The sequence below is a fragment of the Dendrobates tinctorius genome, unplaced genomic scaffold (genome assembly GCF_039654945.1).
Source record: "Dendrobates tinctorius isolate UK_male_01 unplaced genomic scaffold, ASM3965494v1 ptg000069l, whole genome shotgun sequence".
Taxonomy (NCBI): domain Eukaryota; kingdom Metazoa; phylum Chordata; class Amphibia; order Anura; family Dendrobatidae; genus Dendrobates; species Dendrobates tinctorius.
The window spans coordinates 4,361,631-4,387,070 of NW_027361737.1; the positions used below are offsets into that span (position 1 = coordinate 4,361,631).

The window sequence follows — 25,440 nt, forward strand, 5'->3', positions numbered from 1 at the left end:
CTGGTGAAGGAAGGTAGTGAGGCTGATTACCAAACACATGGGCAGCTAGATGATGACTGGGTGGCTGGAATTGAGGACTGGATATAAGGCTGCCGACACCTTTCTTCCTGGCTGGTGATTTTCCTGCTGGATTCTTGGAGACCAGTCTGATTCCTGCATCTCAAAGCTAAGTTTTCTGCTCTTCTTTGTACTCTTCAGTTTTGTTTTTTTGTTTTGCCTTGTTATTTGGGGAGTTCTGCCATCCCTGGCCGGGGGTGAGCTGAGCTCCATTTTTGTCTCTGATCTGTTGATATTTTGCTCTGTCTTCAGAATATACCTGAGTGCTGATATAATCTTTTGAAGCCTAGCGACTTCAGGGCCTGTTTTTCCTACCAGTCAGTTGGCTCATTTTGATAGTGGTTTTGCGGATGGCAGACAGCAGCTTTCCTATCCTGTCCTATGTAGTTAGCTTGGGCCCCATCATTTGCTCAACCTATCTTTCTATCTGTGTCAGTGTTTTCATCTTGCTTCACCGTCATTATATGTTGGGGGCTGCCTATTGCTTTGGGGTCTGCTCTGGGGCAGTTTAGTTTTTCCCCTTTCTGTCTTTAGGCTATATAGTTCTCCGGCTGTGATCGAGGGGTCTTGGGCACCGTAGGAACCCCCCACGGCTACTGCTAGTTGTTGTGGAAGAGTTTCAGGAGGACAAACCTGAGCGTTGTCCCAGTGGAAAGTTGTATGTTCCTGACCAGTGGAGGAAGAGAGTGATGTCTGAAGTTCATTGCTCTGCATTGGCTGGTCATCCAGGTATTTTTGGTACTAGAAATCTGGTGAGTCGGTCTTTTTGGTGGCCCGCCTTGTCTCATGATGTCAGGAATTTTGTGCAGTCCTGTGGGACTTGCTCCCAGTCTAAACCTTGTTCTCGCTCTAGTGGCTTGTTGATGCCTTTGCCGGTGCCCAGGAGGCCATGGACCCATATTTCAATGGACTTTATCTCTGATATGCCTGTCTCTCAGAGAATGACTGTTATTTGGGTGATTTGTGATAGATTCTCTAAGATGGTCCATCTTGTACCACTCCCTAAGTTGCCATCTTCCTCTGAGTTGGTGCCCTTGTTTTTGCAACAGGTGGTTCGCTTGCACGGGATTCCTGAGAACATTGTATCTGACAGAGGAGTTCAGTTTGTGTCTAGATTTTGGAGGACTTTCTGTTCCAAGCTGGGAATTCAGTTGTCCTTCTCCTCTGCGTTTCACCCTCAGACCAATGGGCAGACGGAGAAAACAAACCAGACTTTGGAGTCGTATTTGAGATGTTTTATTTCTGCTGATCAGGATGATTGGGTTTCATTTTTGCCCTTGGCCGAATTTGCTTTAAATAATAGAGCTAGTTCTGCCACTTTGATGTCACCTTTTTTTTGTAACTTTGGTTTTCACCCTCGATTTTCTTCAGGGCAGGTGGAGCCTTCTGCCTGCCCAGGTGTTGACACTGTGGTGGAGAGAATGCACCAGATCTGGGACCAAGTAGTGGATAAGTTGTCTCTCTCCCAGGAAAAGGCCCAGCGGTTTTCCAACGGCGTAGGACCGTTGGTCCCCAGTTTAAGGTGGGTGATATGGTTTGGTTGTCATCAAAAAATATCGCTATGAAGGTGGCTTCTCCTAAGTTTAAGTCTAGATTTATTGGCCCTTACAAGATTTTGGAGATTATTAATCCGGTCTCTTTTAGGTTGGCCCTTCCTGTCACATTTAAAATTCATAATGTGTTTCATAAGTCCTTGTTGAAGAGGTTTGTTGAACCAGTAGTTCCTGTGGTGGCACCTCCAGACCCTGTATTGGTTGAAGGTAACATGGAATATGAGGTAGAGAAAGTACTGGATTCCCGTCTGGCTAGACGGAGACTCCAGTATTTGGTTAAGTGGAAGGGTTATGGTCAGGAGGATAATTCCTGGGTCTCTGCCTCTGATATTCATGCTGAAAGATTGGTGTGTGCCTTTCATCGGGCTCACCCGGATCGCCCTGGTAGCATGGATGAGGGTTTGGTGACCCCTCCTCAAGGGGGAGGTACTGAGGTGAGTTCATTTTTCCCTTCAACATTGAGGTCTGATGAACTCCCTCCTCTCGTGAAGGAAGGTAGTGAGGCTGATTACCAAACACATGGGCAGCTAGATGATGACTGGGTGGCTGGAATTGAGGACTGGATATAAGGCTGCCGACACCTTTCTTCCTGGCTGGTGATTTTCCTGCTGGATTCTTGGAGACCAGTCTGATTCCTGCATCTCAAAGCTAAGTTTTCTGCTCTTCTTTGTACTCTTCAGTTTTGTTTTTTTGTTTTGCCTTGTTTTTTGGGAGTTCTGCCATCCCCGGCCGGGGGTGAGCTGAACTCCATTTTTGTCTCTGATCTGTCGATATTTTGCTCTGTCTTCAGAATATACCTGAGTGCTGATATAGTCTTTTGAAGCCTAGCGACTTCAGGGCCTGTTTTTCCTAACAGTCGGTTGGCTCATTTTGATAGGGGTTTTGCGGATGGAAGACAGCAGCTTTCCTATCCTGTCCTATGTAGTTAGCTTGGACCCCATCATTTGCTCAACCTATCTTTCTATCTGTGTTAGTGTTTTCATCTTGCTTCAACGTCATTATATGTTGGGGGCTGCCTATTGCTTTGGGGTCTGCTCTGGGGCAGTTTAGTTTTTCCCCTTTCTGTCTTTAGGCTATATAGTTCTCCGGCTGTGATCGAGGGGTCTAGGGCACCGTAGGAACCCCCCACGGCTACTGCTAGTTGTTGTGGATAGGTTCAGGGGTCTGCAATCCGATAGCTGCCAACCTCTCTGGTTTTTCTGGACTTAGCGGGTATTTTGTTTTTTCCTCCTTCGGTGACTCATCATAACAGAGTACAATGAAATCTCAAGACTATCAAGGGATTCTAGAGAGAAATGTGCTGCCCAGTGTCAGAAAGCTTGTTCTTAGTCGCAGGTCACCCATCTTGCAACAGGATAATGACCCAAAACACACCGCTAAAACACCCAATAATAGCTAAGATGAAAACATTGGACTATTCTGAAGTAGCCTTCTATGAGCCCTGACCTAAATCATATCGAGTATCCTTGGAAAGAGCTGAAACATGCCGTCTGGAAAAGGCAACCTTCAAACATAAGACAACCTGAGCAGTTTGCTCTTGTGAAGTGGGCCAAAATACCTGTTGAGAGGTGCAGAAGTCTCATTGACAGTTACAGGAATCGTTTGATTGCAGTGATTGCCTCAAAAGGTTGTGCAACAAAATATTACGTCAAGGGTACCATCATTTCTGTCCAGGCCTATTTCATAAGTTTTATTTTTTTTTAAGTTCTGTGGAAGCATGATTGAAAAGCAATGTCTGACTTTCATTTGTTCATTTTCATAGATTTTTTTATTTAGTATTACTTTTGTCACATTCAAGTTATTTCTGTGACCATTGTGTGTTTTTCTGTCATTACACGAGAGGTACCAACAATTTTGACCACATGTGTAGATATTCAAGGTGTTGTTGAAACCAATGGGTAATCCGTTGTGGGTTAGATATGAGAACACTTTTGGTGCTCTGGGGGACGTAGTATGGTTAGACCTTTTAGGCATGAAGCAAGATTGGAGTTTCTTTTATTATTGAGAATGTAAAACTTTTGTTGGAACTGTCAGGGCTCACTGTAAAAAATAAAAAAACCTGACCAGCACCTCCATATAGTGTGAACAGGTGCAAGCTGCAATTACTGCATAGCATACAATAAAGGGGCACATCAGTGCTTTTTAAGGACCAATATATATGCAAACACGAGATTTAAACTACACTGTTGCTGATTAAAATGTACTTACACAAATTGAAGGTTCTTAGCACATAAATTGGCCAATTCATATGTGCCCACTAACCATGGCAAGATGACACTTCTCTGATGGGTCCTGTCATGCTAAACATGCCTCTCTTGGGCTATAAACCTACTATTTAAATGGGCAAACAAGAATTGGCCAATTTATGCATGAAGAACCTTCATTTTTTAAGTACTTCTTTTTGGAAGGACATTTTATTCAGCAGTAATGCAGTTTTAGATGTCGTATTTGCATATAACTTGGTCCTTACAGAAAGCTGCTGAGTCCCTTTTTTGTATGCTATGCAGTCATTGCAGCTTGCACCTGTTCACACTATATGAAGGTGTTGGTCAGGTTTTTTTTTTTGCAGTTTGCCATTGGAAGTTGTGACTGCCTCCTTTCTGACTCTGCATTACTCGCTACTCCCATCAACCCAAGAGTGCTTTTAGTTGGTGCTGGTTCCTACCTCCCTATTTAAAATTGTACGTTTATAACCTGAGGGAGGCATGTTTGCCCATTTAAATTTTAGGCTTATAGCCCAAGAGAGGCATGTTTAGGATGATAGGACCCATCAGAGAAGTGTCACCTTCCCATGGTTGATGGGCACACATGAATTGGCCAATTTATGTGCTAAGAACCTTCATTTTTTGTAAGTACTTTTCTTGTAAGTATATTTTATTCAGCAAAAATGTAGATTAGATCTTGTGTTTGCATATATCTTGGTCCTTACAGAGGGATGCTGTATATCTTTTTTTGTATGTTGAAGGGTTCAGTCTGCATTCTCAGAAAGACAAAGGTATAATTAGATGCCTGCATGTTTGAGGTCCCGATTAGTGAGGAGTGAGTATACTCGTTGCTCGGTCTCCCCTAGCATGCTCGGGTGGTCTCCGAGTATTTTGTCGTGCTCGGAGATTTAGTTTTCATCGCCTCAGCTACATGATTTTTGACTGCTAGACAGGTTGAATACATGTGTAGAATGCCTGTTTGTTAGGGAATTCCCACATGTATTCAGCCTGTCTACAAGTCGGAAATCAAGCAGCTGAGACGACGAAAACAAAATCTCTGAGCAAACCAAAATACTCGGAGATCACCCGAGCATGCTCAGAGAGACCCGAGCAACCATGCTACTTGCCCATCACTAGTCCCGATATGTCGATGGGGAGGGCTTGTTTTCATATGGAACTCTAAAGTTAACACCCTGCCATTCTAGCAAGACTTTCTTTTTTCTTGAGAGTAGTTTCTTGAACCTAGAAGCCCCTGAAAATTGCTTTGTATGCTCCAAAAGAGAAATTGGTGAAGAGGCTGCTGTTGATTCAAAGAGAAATAATAATCACAGTTTTTACTTAGTCTTTGGGAGAATTTTGGGTAGGAATGCAGGGAGCCAAGCAGGGAGGAACAGGATAAATGAATCAGAGAGTGGTCAGACCAGAGAGTGGTGAGGTTACAAATGTTTGTTATATTAGGCACCAAGGCTGAATGAGCGAGTATGTGGTCTTTTCTGATAAAAACTGAATGGCACGGGGAAAGATAGGTGTAATCTTTGACTGTTGGCTGCAGTTCTCTCCACAAGTCAACTCAGTGATGGAGAGAAAGATGTTTACAGATGGAGACAGTGTTTACTGAGAGTGGTGATAATGGGGAACTCGACAGTTGAGGGTTGGTAGACTTGTCAAGTTTAGGATTAAGTATGCAATTTGAGTTACTACAGAGCAGCATGGTGCCTCACCGTTTGTGCAAGGAGTTGATGTCTTATTCACCTCCCCCCCAAGTGATTAGTCACCACCCAAAAGAGCTGTGTGTCAGTCATTGCTTACTTCACACTGGTAATGCTCCCTTTTATTTACAATAAGTGGTAAAATCAGATTCTCAGGGAGATTTATGTGTTAGGGCTGGCGGAACGGACCAAATAATAAAGATGGTAATAAGGTGCGTTCCACCGTGCAGGGGTGGTAACCTGCTGCTCAGTAATGGCGGATGCTATATGGCGGTATACTATAATAACACACGCGGGTTATCGTCACCCGGTGTGTACGGGGGCGGACTCTGTTGCTTTACAGAGCCGCACTACCGCTGAACATAAACGCCGGAGCCTGTTTGTGATCACAGAGCTCGGCTAAAAGAGCGTACAGTGTATGGCCACAGAACGCTACCCCGGACACGGGGGTTAGAGTCCCTCTAGGTCCACTGAGCGCGCGGCGTCGCTGCCACGAGCGCCGCTAAAGACGCTGGCAGTGGAGTGTGGAGCACGTGCACTGAGGCGTGCTGGATCACTGGTGAGGACCAATGTCTGACTCAAACCCTGAGCTACCTACACCTAAGCCTGGGCACTAGCAGGCTAGGCTGCACAACACATGTGTACCAAGGGTATGGGTTTCATGAGTCAGTCACCAGATACATTCATACGTGCATACATCTCTCACACCTTATAGTCTGTAAATACAGTCTATCCTAGCGCATGGGCGAGTGGCCATGCGAACCTTTTATAGCCACGGGCGTCCGGGACCTTCCTGGCTTTTCGGATGGGCCAATCCGAACACGAGCAGGACCTGAGCACGTGACCCTCGATCTCCAATGGGAGATCACTCCACGGGCATGCTCAGTGGCCTGACATGAGGACTTAGTCCCTGGAGAATCTCACTGCTGAGCAGCCTGCATTGTCATAGCTGTGCCAGAGGTGGCAGCAGCAAGCAAACCCACGGAGTTGGCCTGGGCAGAGCGCTGGGACCGACGAATCTGCTGAGCAGGCTCCACTGCGGCCGAAGAAGAATGGGAGACCGCTGGGTGCAAGGCTCTGGATTCCTGCTGTGCAGTGGCAGGAACCGGACGCATATCACTTTGTCTGTGTGATGTATACAGAGCGGTTGTCATGAGCTGTTGTGTTCCCACACCCTGACACCTAGGGGTGAACCTAGACTCTATGGTGCCTGAGGTGAACAGCAAAATGACGCCCCCACGCACACACACAAAAAGTAAATTGTTATATCTATATTATAAAACTGAGTACAATAGTGGACATTTAGATAATTAGAAAAAAAAGGTGTCCAAACATAAGGATGTCAGTGCCATCATCCGCACATACAAGAACAACACAGAAGTATCCAGAACAAGAGTCATTAATGGCAATGGTAGGCCTGGCACAGGGCCGGCCTGGGACAAAAATGCAGCCCTGTCACACAAATCCCACCAGCCCACAAACTATAGCACTCATCAGCCCTGATCAGTGAATTATTGCTATACTTTGTCACCCCCTCATCACTCTCTTAAAGGTGTAATTTGAAGAGCCACATGTGAATGGCACCACAGTGCGTATGATTGACCACAGCTCCATTTACATGGTGCTCTTCAAAGCTATGTTTCCCAGGATCATGGGGTCCCAGCGGTCAGATCCACAACAAACAGAAAGTCATCCCCTATCCCCACATAATGCTCCATACAGTATTATGGGCCCCATATATTACTGCATACAGTATTATGGGCCCCATATAATTCCTCCATACAGTATATTGGGCCCCATATATTACTTGATACAGCATAATGGGCCCCATATATTACTTCATACAGTATAATGAATACCATATATCACTTCATACAGCATAATGTGTCCCATATAATTCTCCCCATACCCCACTGCTCTGGTCTCCTCTGTGTATTCTGATCCTCCGCACTGCTTGGCACAGGGACATCATTAACTTTACGTATATAATTGTCCACTTGGACTGATAGTAATAGTGATTTGTTTGTACCCTGTTGTCTGGGGCTGGCCCACTTTATGGGGGTGCTCAGGGCATATGATTATACACCAGTAAAAGTACGAGAGGCTCAATGTGACCCATGCCACCTAGTTTCCTACCCCTCTTATTCTACTGGTAATGTGGGCACACTGACTGGTACTGAGGAAAAGAAGGAAAGAACAGAGAGAGAGAGAAAGAAAAAACAGAGAGAGAAAGAAAGAGGAGAAAGAAAAAGAAAGAAAGAAGAGAAAGAGGGAAAGGAAAGAAAGAAATAAAGAACAGAGAGAGAAAGAAAGAAAGAAAGAAAGAGAGAGAAAGAAAGAAAGAAAGAAAGAAAGAAGGAAAGAAAGAAAGAGAGAGAGACAGGAAGAGGGGACAGAAAAAAGAACAGAGAGGGAGAGAGAAAGAGGGGAAAGAAAGAAAGAACAGAGAGAGAAAGAAAGAGGTGAAAGAACAGAGAGAGAAAGAAAGAGGGGAAAGAAAGAACAGAGAGATAAAGAAAGAAAGGGGAAAGAATGAAAGAACAGAGAGATAGAGAGAAAGAAAAAAAACAGAGCGAGAGAGAAAGAAAGAAGGAACAGAGAGAGAAAGAAAGAGGGGACAGAAAAAAAGAACAGAGAGAGAGAAAAAAAGAAAGAGGGGAAAGAAAGAGAGAAGCGAAAGAAAGAAAGAAAGAAAGAAGGGAAAGAAAGAACAGAGAAAGGAAGAAAGAAAGAGGGGAAAGAAAGAACAGAGAGAGAAAGAAAGAACAGAGAGAGAAAGAAAGATTAGAGAGAAAGAATGATTAGAGAGAGAAAGAAAGAGGGGAAAGAAAGAGAAAGAAAGAACAGAGTGAAAGAAATAACATAGAGAAAGAAATAAAGAGGGGAAAGAAAGAGAACAGAGAGAAAGAAATAAAGAAAAAGAACAGAGAGAGAAAGAAGAAAAGAAAGAATAGAGAGGGAGAGAGAAAGAAAGAGGGGAAAGAAATAAAAAAAGCGAGAAAGAAAGAACAGAGAGAGATAGAAAGAACAGACAGAAAAAGAACAGAGAGAGAAAGAGAGGAAAGAAAGAAAACAGAGAGAGAGAAATGAAGAACAGAGAGAGAGAAAGAAAGAACAGAGAGAGAAAGAAAAAACAGAGAGAAAAGAAATAAAGATTAGAGAGAGAAAGAAAGAGGGGAAAGAAAGAGCAGAGCAAAAGACAGAACGAAGAGAGAGAGAAAGGAAGAGGGGAAAGAAAGAAAGAACAGAGAGAAAGAGAGGAAAGAGAGAAAGAACAGAGAGAGAGAAAGAAAGAAAGAACAGAGAGAGAGAAAGAAACAGAGAGAGAAAGATTCTATAAAGATACTATAGCAGCCCGGCTCCCATTGTAGTGCCCACCTGAGCCTCCCAATGCAGGATATATCATGATCCGCTCACATGGCCGGCATCCCTGAGTCCAAGGCGATCCTGCTTTCTGCGCTGTCGGAGGAGGACACGGTGATGGATCTGAAGTATTCCCTGAAGTGCCTCCATGGTTCTGTCATAATCTCCTTCCGAAATTACCTAATTTCCGGTCAGCTTCTAGCACGTCACTTCCGGTGGAACGTCAGGTGCGAATTTTAAAGTGCTCCTCGGGGTTCCTCCGTGTACTCCTGTGTCCACGAGAAAAGTAAGTTCCCGGCCGGGGCAGTGGGGCAGACTCTCTCTCAAAATCAGGACTGTCCCGCTGGGAGGTATGAATGCTCCCCACCATACACCTTGTACACGTATGGCTCCGCAGACCTCATACACACACGGTTCAGCTTTTTATGCCTCGTAAACACACAGCTGTGCTCTGTACACCTCACACACACACGGCTCCACTCAGTACACACATGGCTCCACTCCGTAAACCTTGTACACATGCGGCTTTGCTCCATACACCTCGTACACACGCGGTTCCACTCCATACACACGCGGCTGGCTCTGCTCCGCTCCGTACACACACGGCTCTGCTTCACTCAGTACACACGGCTCAGTTCCATACACTTCCTACACCCAGGGCTCCATTTTGTATGCCCCATACACACACAGCTCCACTGCGTACAATCCGCACACACGCGGCTCCGCTCTGTACACCCCGTACACACACAGCTCCGCTCCGTAGACACACGGCTCCGCTCCGTACTCCTCGTACACACGTGGCTCCGCTCTGTACACCTCGCACACAAACGGCTCCACTCAGTACACACATGGCTCCACTCCGTAAACCTCATACAGATGCGGCTCTGCTCCATACACCTTTTACACATGTGGCCTCGCTCTGTACACCTTGTACACACATGGCTCCACTACGTAAACCTTGCACACATGCGGCTTTGCTCCATACACCTCGTACACACGCGGTTCTGCTCCGTACACCTCGCACACACACAGCTCCGCTCCATACACACGCAGCTCCACTCCGTACACACACGGCTCCGCTTCGTACACACGCAGCTCCACTTCGTACACCCCGTATACACGCTGCTCCGCTCCGTACACCTCGTACACACACTGCTCTGCTCTGTACACCTCGCACACACGGCTCCACTCAGTACACACATGGCTCCACTCCGTTAACCTCATACACATGCGGCTCTGCTCCGTACATCATTTACACAAGTGGCCACACTCTGTACACCTTGTACACACATGGCTCCACTCCGTAAACCTTGTACACATGCGGCTTTGCTCTGTACACCTCGCACACACGCGACTCCGATCCATACACACATGGCTGCACTCTGTACACACACGGCTCTGCTCCGCTCCGTACACACGCGGCTCTGCTCCGTACACTTCGTACACACAGGGCTCCATTTTGTATGCCCCATAGACACACAGCTCCACTCCGTACACCTTGCACACATGCGGCTCCACTCTGTACACCTCGCACACACGTGGCTCTGCTCCATACACATGCGGCTCCACTCCATACACACATGTCTCTGCTCTATACACACGCGGCTCCGCTCCGTACACCTCATACACACGTGGCTCTGCTCTGTACACCTCGCACACACAGCTCCACTCAGTACACATATGGCTCCACTCCGTAAACCTTGTACACATGTGGCTCTGCTCCGTACACCTTTTACACACATGGCCACACTCTGTACACATTGTACACACATGGCTCCACTCCGTAAACCTTGTACGCATGCGGCTTTGCTCCGTACACCTCGCACACACGCGGCTCTGCTCCATACACACGTGGCTCCACTCAGTACACACACGGCTCTGCTCCACTCTGTACACACGCGGCTCTGCTCTGTACACACGCGGCTCAGCTCCGTACACTTCATACACAGGGATCCATTTTGTACGCCCCATACACACACACAGCTCCTCTCCGTACACCTCGCAAACACACGTGCTGATGCCACTCGGGGACAAGGCACTTGGACAGGTGCGACTGACAGACAGGCAGGTAGGCACGGCAAGCACAGCTGGTACCCAGGCAGGCACGACTGAGACACAGTGCAGGCAGCCATGGCTGAGACACATGGCAGGCAGGCACGGCTGAGACACAGGGTGGGCAGGCAGGCACGGCTTGAGATACTGGCAAGCGAGCACGGCTTGAGACACTGGCAAGCGAGCATGACTTGAGACATTGGCAAGCGGGCTCGGCTTGAGACACTGGCAAGCAGGGACGGCTTGAGACACTGGTAAGCGGGCACGGCTTGAGACACTGGCAAGTGGGCATGGCTTTGAGACTCTGGCAAGCGGGCATGGCTTTGAGACTCTGGCAAGCGAGCATGGCTTTGAGACTCTGGCAAGCAGGCACGGCTTTGAGACACAGGGCAGGCTGGCACGGGAGAGACACAGGGCAGGGAGGAGTGGTGTATGAAGGAACAGGTAGAGACCTGTTCACACAGCAGGTGCTATTACTGGAACAGACAGGAGGGAGTGGAGTATGACAGAACATGTTTGGACCTGTTCACATAGGAGGAGCAAGTACGGATACAGGCAGGAAGGAGTGGAGTGATGCAGAACAGGTTTGGACCAGTTTACACAGGAGCAGCAAGTACTGGTACAGGCAGGAAGGAGTGGAGTGTGACGGAACAGGTTTGGACCTGTTCACACAGGAGGAGCAAGTACGGATACAGGCTGGAAGGAGTGGAGGGTGATGGAACAGGGTTGGACCTGTTCACACAGGAGGGAAACCGCAAGGCTGCGGAGAAAAGCAGGAGAGCGGCAAGAGGTTCTGCAGCAGCAGAACCAAGCAGAACCACAAGAGTACAGAGAACAGGCAGAGCCTACAGAGCAGACAGAGTCGCAAGAGAGCAGAGCATGAACAGAGCCGCAAGAATGCGGAACAAAAGCAGACAGGGAGGACACAAGGAAAGACACAGCAGGGTAAGAAGCCAAAGCCAAGGAGACTGACAGACAGACGGACTTAGGACAGAGTTCAGACAGAGTAACTATATGAGACAAGGTAATTGGCCAAGGACACTGGGGCAGAGTGTACACAGATACCAAGCAAGGCTAGGAGCAACACCTCCAGAGAAGGAGATACACAGAAGAGGACCTGGCAGGCTCAGTAGCAAGATACTGAGTGAACACATTGCACAGGCCCAGTTCAGTGGATAGAGCAGCCCAAAATACTAGAGGGCTCTTGGTAATTGGTCAGGGATACATTAGCCAGGTGCACCCTGACTCCATAAGAACAAGAGAGTTCTGGCGCCGTGCCCCTATACACACAGTCAAGAAATATGCACAGAGCAGAGAGGAGGCAAAGCATGGAGCTGGCAGCAGACAGAAATCACAGCATGACCTGGAGCAGTGAGCAAGTTGGTGAGAGGTTGTATGGGAGGCCATGCAGCGATGCCAGCAGGGTTGTTACACGCGTTTTGGTTGCAAGCATCTGCTGTCTCCAGTTCTTGAAGTTTAGGAACACACACATTAAGGGTCATCAAATTCCTTTTATAATAAAAAAGTTTGTTAACAGTACATTTTTATCATAATGAAACACACAGTATTGGACACAAACAATTCCGTTTTCAAAGTTCATAGCACAACACATTCTGATGCTCGTGGTTCTCTCACCCTGAGCTATTGCTTTCCTGTTTGGCATCGCTGACCACTGAGATACTCCATCCGGCTCTATTTCTTCCATATGTCTGGTCCCAACTCCATTATGCAATTTCACTTTCAACTTAGTCTCCTAGGAAGACACTGAGGCCCACTTCTCAGTGCCTCAGTTGTACTGTAGGCCCTAGACGGTCCAGAAAAGTCAGTTTCGAGTATATGACTGACTAGATGGAGGCCCGATGCAATAGCATTGGGAAGGCAGTAATGTCACCATGGGGGCAGGCTTTGCAGCGTTGAGAATCTCTTCCCCCCGTGAGCTCACCCACATATCCACTCTCTCTTTCCCCATGTGATGACTTCTCCTGTCTGTGCTCTCTTCTTTGACCTGTCTACCCCATGTGCTATCCCCTCTGCTATCCCACAAACGAAAGTTCATTTTAAAAATTGTCTGTGTCTCACCATGTACAGAACATACCACATCTCCTGGGCAAGGGAGGAAGCAAAAGACTATGCTGACATTACAGCAGGAGATCGCAGAGGATACATTTTGTGAGGTAAAATATTGTTTAAAGACAGTCAGTGAAATATTTTACCTCACAAAATAAATCCTCTGTGATCCCCTATTTAATGTCAGTATTGTCTTTTGCTTCCTCCCCATGTACAGTGTGTGTTTGTGTGTGTGGTGCATACGGCGTATACAGAGTGTGTGTGTGTGTGTGTAGTGCGACGGTGTTCCGCTGGTGGTACCGCACAAGAGGCTGCTATCACCAGCAGTTTCCATATTGAGACACCCATCACTTGGGTGCCCCAATATGGCGGACAGTGAGCTAGAATATGGCCAGCGGGAGATTAAAATAAAAAAAGTGATATACTCACCATCCGACAGCCCCCGGACTCTGTCCCTCCTCTCCACGCTCCCGGCATCTTCCGTTCCCAGTACTGCTTTGCGCCAAAGACCGCTGCTGACTTCACTCTTGCGATAGTGCGACGTCATCAGCGGTATTTCGCGCAAAGCAGTACTGGGACCGGAAGATGCCGGGAGCGTGGAGAGGAGCGAAAGAGTCCGGCGGCCGTCGGAAGGTGAGTAGATCACTATTTTTTATTCCAATTCTATTTTTTTACACGTTTATGGTATCGAGGGTCCGAAGGAGTCTCTTCTCCTCCGGACCCTGGATACTGGCTAGCGCTGGTCATCTCCCGGCTGCGTCGCCGCTGACGCCCATGCGCCCGGAGATGACCCGCAGCAACAGTCAGGAGATCAGCGGCACGCCGCTGATCTCCCGATGTTAGCGGTGGCGTGCATCCTTCTAATTGAGGACTGCGCCTGCGTACTGCGCCTGTCGCTGATTGGTCGCGGCCGCAGCGGGATTTCGGTTACAGACAAACATCATAAGACGATTATATATATATATAGATATTCTCTAATATAGATATATAGATGTTCTCTTGGTGATGAACAACCCATGCTCCTCGTGCCCTCACACCTCCAACCACTGCTCTCTCTATCTAATCTCCTCAACTAATCAGGAAGTGTTCCACTTGTTAACTGACCCTGCCCCTCCCATACAGGAGCTCTTCCTGTACACATTAACTGTTTCTAACCTAAATCTGTCTACTTCATGAACTTATTGTGCCCACCACTGCACTATCCAAAGAAGAGTAAATCCAGCTCTTGGTTCCTTGGGAAATTGTCTTTATCAGACCATGCAATTAAAATCAAACTTCATATAGGGAGCATATCATCACTAACATCCTCAGGGACACTAGAACAGACACGTTTCGAGCTCAAAGGCTCTTAATCAGTGCAAGCAATCATTTGAGAGCAATGTTTAAGAGCCTTTGAGCTTGAAACGCGTCTGTTCTAGTGTCCCTGAGGATGTTAGTGACGATATGCTGTCTATATGAAGTTGGATTTTAATTGCATGGTCTACTAAAGACAATTTCCCAAGGAACCAAGAGCTGGATTTACTCTTCTTTGGATTTGATTCCTGCTGCACTGCAGATTTTCCGTGCTCGGTCTTCTGGCGCAACAAGGGGTGAAATGACTTTTTCTTTTTCTTTATTACCACTGCACTATACCCAATCCTATCTTATAGCTAAATATTAACCTATGTCCTATGTATTAATCTTATCCTTTCTGTATATCTAATGTATTTATCAGAACAGGTTGAGTCATCCACATATTATGAAAATACATTAACCATGCACCTTGGTGCCTATAAGGTTCTATGCAATATAAAACACTTTTTCGTATAACTGTTTTCTTCTAATCAAGGGAAAAGCACATGACCATCCCAGTGACCCTCTTACATCCAGCCCATAGATCTTAACAGTTCATTTACATATTTAGAAAAACATGGATATCTCTGCAATAAGACATCAGATCACACATACGGTGCTGTGCAAATTAATTGGGACAAAGCATTTTTTTTAAGTAACATCGTAAGTTGGTTACCAGTCAGTGATTCAAACCAGTTTTAACTGCTTTGAACAGGTGTGAGTTAGGAGATCTAAGATGGGAGCTATGGAAGCCACGGTAAGGCCTGCCAATGTCATGGCAACATATCAGCTTGTTTGGGTCTCTGAGAGATGATGGGTTGATGAAGCGAGCCTCACCCACCTGTCTTATCAGCGGTGCTGTTGACCTCAACATCTAAGGGGTTAAACTAGAGGGATTGATGAAATATTGATCCCTTGGTTTATTCACAAGCAGTATATTTATTGTAGAAACTTCTGAATCCACCCCATTTATTTGAATGGAGATTGGAGTGGATTTTAAGTCAGAAAGCATTCTTCAATAAATGTGTCTTATGTGAGCAGATCCCTGGAATCCTAGACTTTACTAGTGTAATCTGTGAAGCTGTTCACACCTGTGGAAACTATTACCTGTACTTCAAATAAATATTTTTTTGTTATCTTAACTTTTGCAGCTTGACTTCTGGAAGCCCAAATATAGTCATCATATTACCCCAAAATCTAATGTTTATTTTCATGCTGATATAGAACAATCTAAAGTGGTTGCAGAGCTCCTGGAAAAAGAGAGAATCAAGTACAAGTAAGTAATTAATTATAATTCTGAATCATGATCATTGGGCTCTGCTCCATTTATTGTAACTTTCTTCTCTGTGATTTATGACAAAACCATAACTGGGTGAAGAACATTTCTTTGTTCACTATTTTAATAATATTGTGTGCAACCAATTAAAATTAACCAATTTATTGTTTAAATTGTTATTACAATTTACATATCTACATATAAAGTTTATACATCTTTATTCTTTCTGTTCTAATTTTGTCCCCAGTCACAATTGAGCAGGCTGTTAATCTTGCAAACCTTGCCCTTCGTTCTGGTCTTGTGCTTTCTACAGAGATATCAATTTGCATTGGCAAAGTATATTCTGTACTTAGGAAGGCAGAATTTTCCCAAAATTTTTCTCATTTACATATTTATTTCAGGGTCCTGAACCAATTTTTAGTCCTTGTGTCAGTTTTTCCAGTCTCTGTGGCATTCATTTTCCTCATATGGAAAAAAAAAATCCTAGTTTCCCAAACCCAGTAAACAGAAGAATAGAGACAGCACACAAATCACATTCATGTCTAATCCATTTGATTTTATGGAGCTATTGACTTACATCGGTGGGTTTTATCCAAAACACGGATCAAAGTGGGATATGTCTACGTTCATTTTTTTAAAACAATCGGTCAGCAAATAATAATGAACGTGTGGAAAAGCACATTTATTGTAATGGGTTCATTGTCTATCCGAAAAATAATGGATAGCATATACTGTATACCCAAAAAACTAATGTGTGTCCTACAGACTTCTTAAAGCTATGAGGCGATTTACTAAAGGGTATCTGTCAGTATGTTTTTGCTATGTAATCTGAGATGTAGAGACAGAAACTCTGATTCCAACAATGTGTCACTTAAGGTACTGTCACACTTAGCGATGCACCAGCGATCCTGACCAGCGATATGACGCTGTCAGGATCGCTGGTGCATCGCTAAGTGGTCGCTAGTGAGCTGCCACACAGGCAGATCTCACCAGCGACATCGCTGGGGACGGGGGACGCTACTTACCTGTCACACTAGGCGATCCTACGTCCTCCCGCCCGGCTCCACGCTCGTCGCTCGTCTCTCCACAGGAAGCACCGCAGGAAGCTGACGACGAGAAACGGTCCAGGACGTTCTCGCGCGATCAGCGATAACCAGCGGGGGAGCCGGTCGTAGGTATCACACACAGCGATATCGCTAGCAATATCGCTATAACGTCACAAGTTATAGCGATATTGCTAGAGATATCACTTAGTGTGACAGGCCCTTTACAGGCCTGTGTTTTGCTGTTTCAATGCAATCAGTATTTTATCAGCAGGAGATCATCACCACAGAAATAGGTGTCTCCTACCTCCTGGTCCAACTACACCCCCACCACTGATTGGAAGCTTTCTGTCAATAGTAGTGGCTTGGGCGGGATTACAAAGCACCAACCAGCAATAGGGACAGGGAGCAATAAACTAAACAGGAACAGGGACCAGGAGATTAACATACATGTACTTCAGATCACCTCCCCACAACTTCTCTCAAAACACTTAGTTTAAACACACAGCACAGGAAGATGAATCTCCAATAGCAACAACGATCTTCTACTCAACACAGTGTCTCCAAAGTGCTTGGAAGCAGAGCTTTCATTGGCAAGACAGAGAGGGTCTGGCCAGGTTTTTTGGTGTAATGACCTGATCAGAAGCAGCTGAAAATGGAGTTGCACTTTTCTGATCAACAATGAAATGGTCTTCAGCACTAAAGAAAAACAAATTAATTTAATTTGGGACCCAATCACACAGGGAGATCTGGTATTCACAATATGCAGAAATATTCTACTTCTAGATCTGCCAGGTTGGCATGACACACTCGTAACAGTACCCCCCCTTCTACGAGGAGTCTCAAGACCCTCGAGCTAGGTTTCTCAGTTGGGCCAAATGAAAGGACCGTATCAACCTACCAGCATTGAGCTCAGATGCAGGCACCCACATCATCTCCTACAGATCATATCTTTTTCAATGTACCAGGCACTATACAGTGCAGCGAACCATACAGAAGTACCATATATACTTGTGTATAAGCAGAGTTTTTCAGCCCCTTTTTTTGGGCTGGAAAAGACCCCCCCTCGGCTTATACACGAGTCATGGTCACTTACACTTGCCACTTACCTGTTCACCGATGCAGGGTGGAGGTCCCCAGCATCTCCGAAACATGTCTGCGCTCCCCTGCAGCCTCTGTCAGTGTCCCGGTGGCTGCTGACAGGGCCGGCGTTTGGCGTTGGCAGCGGGACAAGTGCTGGGGTCCTGAGCAGGCAGGGACACTGGCACGCTTGGGTGCCAGGTGCCGATGTCGCCTCTAGCTCAAGCCCCCAGCACTTGCAATATTCACCTGTCCACCACCGCGCTCTATCTTCCAGCGGTCTTCTGTCTTCCGGGTCCTGTGACGTTCAGGTCATAGGGCGCAATGACGTAGTTAGTGCGCACCCTCTGCCTGAACTGTCACTGCAGAGAGCCGGCGACGCTGAAGAGCAGTGGTCAGCAACAGAGGTATGTCATTTTTTTTAATGGCAGCAGCAGCAGCATGATAGGATTTAATCCTATCACTTGTGCAGTAAATGAGCATGTTATGGGGCCACCATTAACTACTTTGCAGCATTATATGGGGCATGTTTTGTTATGGAGCATGTTATGGGGCCACCATTAACTACTGTGCAGTATTATATGGGGCATGTTTATTATTATTTATTATGTTTTTATTATTGTTAACGTTGTTACTTATGACTGTTGTGTTTGAAACTGTTCAACTGTAAAGCGCTGCGGAATATGTTGGCGCTATATAAATAAAGATTATTATTATTATTATTATTATTATTATTATGGAGAATGTTATGGGGCCACCATTAAACTTTGTGCAGCATTATATGGGGCATATTTTTGTATGGAGCATCTTATGGGGCCCATCATGTACTGTATGGAGCATTATAATTAGCTTGAGCATGGAACACCAAAGAAAAATATAAATTCATCCCTAAAAGAGAACAAAACACCCTCCAAAATTTAGATACAAATTGGGTCTCCCAATCTGATGACACACCAGATGTAACCCCCGTGAAACTTCACAATCTTAGTGACAAACACTTGAGCCAGTGCCTTGGTGTAAGGGAGAGCAGGTAAAGCAATAAAGTGACCCATTTCACTAAACCTGTCCACCACAACTAAGATATCAGTTTTACCAGAGGATGAAGAAAGATCCGCAAATAAATCCATGGATAAATGAGTTCATGGTCGGTCAGGAATGGTTAAGGCTAAAAGAGACCCAGACGGATAAGAATGCACGGTCTTGGAACTTGCACAGACAGAACAGGAGGACACAAAGTTAATTACATCCCTACACAACCTTCGCCACCAAAAAAGGACACGAAAGGAGGTGCAAGACCACTCTGGGACTTTTCAATAGTGTGTCAAATGGTATTGGGCTTTTTGGGGGCAGTTCCTTGTGAGTTGAATAGCAAATTGTTTGAAATTGTGGGGACATTCTAATTTCTTGAAATTTAATTTGAAGTCAATAATCAAAAGATCGATACGATCATCCCTGATAAATAAATACTGTACATATATATACTAATTTATATATGTCATAATGTACTGTTATATTTCCACTTCCATTATATTCTTTAAAATTTCCCTATAGGATTATATTTCATGACTTACAAAAAGCTATTGAGAATCAATTTAACAAAAGAAGTAAAAACAAGAAGGTATCGACTCGCTACCGTGAATGGAAAGAGGTCAGAAACATCTCTAACCTACTGCCAGTCGTCTGAGTGTCATTAATAGAATGTGCATTTAAATATGTATCTCGCTTGTTACATTAGATTGTCATGTGGGCTTACTCCATCTCATTGAATTACCCAAACTTGGCTTCCATAGTACAAATTGGAAATTCATATGAAGGGCGTCCCATGCTGGTTCTAAAGGTACAATCTGCTTATTCCTGATACTTAACAATGCAAATGTCTTTTTATACATACATTTCTATTTTTGTTTTGTTTATATTGGTCAGAAGTGTGCAGAGCTCATATCTAGTATGCGAGAAATGTGAAGCAAGCCATAGCTACAAGCCACATTGTCATGTGTCATGAAACTGGAAATTACGTGATTGATAGACATGTTAATGACATGCAAATGATAAAAAAATTCAAAATATATTGATTTATTATGGTGTGGGGTAGCATAATGCACAGTAGCCAAACCCCTCTAGCCTTCATTCCAGGTAAACTAACAGATTGGCATAACATTGATTTGGTCTGGGTACCAGTAGTACGGCCATTTCTCCAAAATGTCCCAGGAGGAATTATTCAACACAACAACAGCATGTTGCTCGACGTACTGTGAGCAGCTATCATGGCCTGATCTGTCTGCAGATACTGCTCTGTCTGCAGAGCAGCAGATCTTGTTGCCTTGAGTGCCCAAGAGTTCATTAGCACTCTAGTGTGAGGCAGACATGTAGATAATTACGGGGCAACCCCTCAATTAGGATGCAGAGGGTTTTACCGGTCCAGAGCCTGACTGTCTCTAGAAATCACATTTCCCAGTCTTCAGCTCCAGATAGTTTACACACATCCCTTAACACATGGATCACCCCCAGGGCAAGAGGGGTTCACTCACTCGGTACCGGGCCGGTGTCTTAAAGGGGATGTGTCGTGGTGGCAGTGACCCGGTCCGTGGCCCTGGGTGTCCATATAAAATAAGTTGAATAAAGTTTATGAGTAGATAAGTTCGTGATGCCACCTGTGGTATCTGGTCAAAAAGGGGATGAGCGCTGCAGTGCAGATCCTCTGGGACAGATGGTGTAATGCAGAAGAGGTGTAATAGCTCTCCACAGGCAGAGCTGTAGTCCCAGAGCAGCGGTAGAAGATGTTGAGGTAGATGGTGTAGTGTTAGGCACAGAGATGTAGCAGTGCTGAGTGGGTTGGCGCCTGCTTCAGTGCCGCGTCCTACAGGTAAGGGGCTCAGCCAACTCCCAGGTAGATGGAGCACACCCTTCCAGCACTCCCTTCCAAATGTGCCTTTTCTGAACGTCTCCTTACTAGCGCTAATCTGAAGTGCTTGTATGTTATGAATGGGTCACCGAGGAAGATAACAGGACCAGGCTAAGCCATCAGAAAACCAGAGAGGTTGGTAACTAAGCTGATTGCAGACCCCTGATCCTATCCACACAACTAGCAGTAGCCGTAGAGCGTATCTATGAAGCCCTAGACGCCTCGGCACAGCCGGAGATCTAACTCAGCCTAAAGCAAGAAAGGTGAAATCTGGTGCAGAACCCAAGTGAATAGGCAGCCCCCAAACATATATTGTCGGTGAGACAAGATGAAAACACAAACGCAGGCAGGAAAATAGACTGAGCAAATGATGGGGCCCAAACTGACTAGACAGGACAGGAAAGGAAAGACACTGTCTGCCATCACGCAAAAACCCTGAAAAATCCAACACGTCTGATGCACAAAAAACACTGAAGTCACATGACTTCGCCCCCACTATATCAGCACTCTGATATATACTGAAAGCAAAGCAAAAAGAGACCAATATAGCAGGGGACAGAACAAACTGACACAAGTAGTAACATATGGGCGGTGATCCAGCACAGCCCCAGCAGGAGCAAGCTGACCCGCACAAAGCAGAGATAGACAAAACCAGATCAAATGCAAAAAGATTAGCAAATGAACCACTTAGCTGAACCATGCAGGAACAGAGCCAGAGACATCAGACATCAGACCTCAGAAGGCACAGGAAGAAAATCACCAGCAGGGATTGAAGGAAGTCAGCTGTCTTAAATACACCAGTCAGAAATCCCAGATCTCCAATCGTCGTCATCATCATTATCAGGTGGCAAGCCTCTGTCAATCTGACCAGCTCCACTACCTTCAGTAACCACCAGAGGGAGCCCAGAAAGAGAACTTGCAACACCTCTGTCAATCTGACCAGCTCCACTACCTTCAGTAACCACCAGAGGGAGCCCAGAAAGAGAATTCACAACACTTGTAGTTATGAATTACACTCAAGTTCCTCTTTCTTGTTGTTACTTAGAACTCCACTTGCATGACAGGCAGCTGTAGCCTACTTCGGGGACTCCTTACAATCATGCCCCGGCTCACACACGTTGCTACTGTGTCATCGAGTCTAAGGTGGGAATAAAGTGGTCTCAACTTCTATTCCTCCGGTATCTGCTGTAGGATCATTAGTATCAGGCACAGCCTTGGATACCGGCTCCAGTCCTTTCACTCCATCCCTCTCTGGGGATTCTCCTAACTTCCTGTCAGCTTTCCCCTCTTTAGTGCAATCTAAGGTCCACCCACCTCCCAGAACCCTTCATGAACCAAGCAGGGGCCATAGAGGGTGCTCTGCTGTTCTAAAGTTTCTGTGCTGGGTGCAGGTGCTGGAGTCTGGTCAAGTGTCACCATCTTACCTGAGGAGTGGGATACTACACCTCAGAAGGAGGTGCAGTACCTCTGTGGCGACTGAACCCTCAGGGGCGCCACACACACATTTCCAGAACAATAAAAACAGAGAACAAAGGTCATGTCAATGATTCAGCCAAGTGTTGTGACTGTCTAAAGATGTGTTTGCAAAGTTATGTTATCGACACATTGCAGTTTTGCAAACACAACTCAGCTATGTTCTCATTGCATGCAATTATCCCCATGCTACCTATGTATCACACACCACTAGCTCTGCTGTTTACATATTCATATGCATTTTCATTTCCCACCTTGTCGGAGACATAAATGTGAATGCCTGTAAGGCTGAGTGAAGGCTGTGCTTGTAGCGTTTAGACAGCAGAGCTATACGTGCTGGTAACAAATAAGCAGCAGAGGTCCCAATGTCATTGGGGACCTGAGCAATGATGCAAGGGTTCTTTGTTCAAAATTTGAATTGAGCCCATACACCCATGACAGATGGCAGACTGATTATCCTTGTAGTTCATCGATCCTCTACATCACAGGTGGGCAATTAATTTTCCCAAGGGGCCACATAAGAGACAGTGACTGTTGTGGAGACCGAAACAATAGGCTAAAATTAATTCTGCTCAATATTAATATTAACACATTAATTATAGATATTTTATATTAATCTTAACTGTATGACTTAGTATTGAGCAGAATTAAGTATGCTGACATCCCCTGTATACTATATGAGCCCTCACACAGCCCCAAATATGTCATAAAAACCCCTACCTAGCCTCCAATATATAGAGTTGGAGACCCCACCAAGCCTGCTATATGCATTATGAGCCCCCACGTAGCCTCCTATTTACAGTATGAGCCCCATGCAGCCTCCCATGTAAAGCATGTACCCTATGTAGCCTCTGATATAAAGCATGTGCCCCACATAAGAGCTTGACAAGCCGCAAAGAGCCCTGACCTCAATTCAATCAAACACCGTCACAATGGACTAGAAAGTAGATTGGAAGAGAGGGTCTGGTTTGCAATGTCAGTATATGACGGTTATAGCTCAGTTTGCTTAGTTTGAGGATTCGATCCGCTGACCTGTTGCTGCATGGTCAGTTCCTCTGTCTGCTGAGTTATTGCCTCTTCTTTAAAAAATTGTGCCCCAGATAGCCTGATACACAGCTTGGGCCCCAGATAGCCTCTGATACACAGTATGTGCCCCACATAACCTCTGCTATACAGCATGAACCCCATGTAGCCCTCTGACATACAGCATGTGCCCCACGTAGCCCCCTATACACAGCATGTGCCCCACATAACCTCTTATATACAGCATGGGCCCCACATAGCCTCTTATTTACAGCATGAGCCCCCCTATATGCAGTATGAGCCTCACACAGCCCTCTATGTACATATAAATATCCCATGCACATGACAAACAAAAACACATACTCACCTTGCTCCATTTCCCTCAGCGCTCTGACTCTCTGCAGTGCACAGCTGATGCAATGAAATGACATTATCACGACTGCTGGCTCACATGCTAATTGGTGGAAGATGGAGCCAGCGGCACCGTTCTTGACAAATGCATTCAACGATGTCAGAATTAAAGCACTAGCTGGTAATCAGACCCCTACTTGAAACTTCAGCCTCATTTGCATAAAGACCCAACATTGCTTTTCTCAAAGATTTATATAACTACTGTATATGCAGTGAAGGAAATAGGTATTTGATCCATTGCTATTTTTGTAAGTTTACCACTGACAAAAACATGAACAGCCTATAATTCCAAGGGTAGGTTAATTTTAACATTGAGGGACAGAATATTAAAAAATAAATCCAGAAAATCACATTGTATAAATTATATAAATTTATTTACATTTTGCAGTGAGAAATAAGTATTTGATCCCTCCGGCAAACAAGGCTTAATACTTGGTGGCAGGCAAAACCCTTATTGGCAAGCATAGCAGTCAGACGTTTTTTGTAGTTGACGATGAGGTTTGCGAACATGTCAAGAGGAATCTTGGTCCACTCCTCTTTGCAGATCAGCTCTAAATCATTAAGATTTTGAGGCTGTCGCTTAGCAACTCAGAGCTTCAACTCCCTCTATAAATTTTCTATGGGATTAAGGTCTGAAGACTGGCTAGGCCACTCCATAACCTTAATGTGCTTCTTTTTGAGCCAAATCTTTGTTGCCTTGCATGTATGTTTTGGGACATTGTCTTGCTGGAAAACCCATAATAATATAATTCACTGCACACTCAGAGGGGTTTCTTTATGCAAATAAGTGCTTATTTTTATTATATACAAAACATGTGGGAGCCAAACAAGTATATATAGCACGAAGTAGAAGCGATATAATTTAATACGACGTTTCGGCTCAATCCGAGCCTTTATCACTTTTATCGCTGAATTGAAATTCGGATCTTTGAATAAGGAAGAACAGAACTCCCAAGAGAATAGCCCAAGAAAGATGGCTGGTGCAGTGGTGCTAGATAGCGGCGCTCCCACGCCTAGCTGCAGTGGCGTCATGCAGCTAGGCGTGGGAGCGCCGCTATCTAGCACCACTGCACCAGCCATCTTTCTTGGGCTATTCTCTTGGGAGTTCTGTTCTTCCTTATTCAAAGATCCGAATTTCAATTCAGCGATAAAAGTGATAAAGGCTCGGATTGAGCCGAAACGTCGTATTAAATTATATCGCTTCTACTTCGTGCTATATATACTTGTTTGGCTCCCACATGTTTTGTATATAATAAAAATAAGCACTTATTTGCATAAAGAAACCCCTCTGAGTGTGCGGTGAATTATATTATTATTGGTAATAGGACCTACAGGTCTGTTACACCTGCACCTCGCTATTGGACTTGAGTGCACGCTAACCTCCTGGTTACGTTTGCTGGAAAACCCAGACACGACCCATTTTTAATGTCCTGGTGGAGCAAAGAAGGTTGTCACTCAGGATTTTACAGTACATGGCTCTATCCATTCTCCATTGATGTGGTAAAGTAGTCCTGTGCCCTTAGCAGAGAAATACCCCCAAAACATAATGTTTCCACCTCTATGCTTGACAGTGGGGACGGTGTTCTTTGGGTCATAGGCAGCATTTCTCTTCCTCGAAACACGGCTGTTACGGTAGCAGCACGCTGGATCCCTGCTCTGACAGGCAGGGTCTCCGGCGTGTAACTTCACTCACCCATGCTGCGGTCGATTCCTCCCATTACCATGCTCTGCTTGCGTCCAGCAGAGCTTCCAGCCGGGCTCCCAGCCATGTCCTTAGGGCACGCTCGTGCACAAGACTGCCCTCTTAAAGGGCCAGCACGTGCACTTGCTATTTCCTCCCCAGCCAATGGCCGTGGGGCATTATGCATATATTGCTTCCTCCTCACAAAGGGGAG

The 25,440-nt window shown here is 45.5% G+C and overlaps 1 protein-coding gene across 1 annotated transcript in view; it reads left to right on the top strand.

Annotated features, from left to right (window-relative positions):
• The window catches only part of LOC141095357 (mast cell carboxypeptidase A-like), a 57,293-nt gene that overhangs the window by 11,010 nt on the left and 20,843 nt on the right, over positions 1–25,440 (top strand). Inside the window, exons 3-5 of the mRNA XM_073581329.1 lie at positions 15,489–15,613; positions 19,288–19,384; positions 19,472–19,573. Of these exons, the coding sequence (XP_073437430.1) occupies positions 15,489–15,613; positions 19,288–19,384; positions 19,472–19,573 (324 nt within the window). The remainder of the gene's footprint in view (positions 1–15,488; positions 15,614–19,287; positions 19,385–19,471; positions 19,574–25,440) is intronic.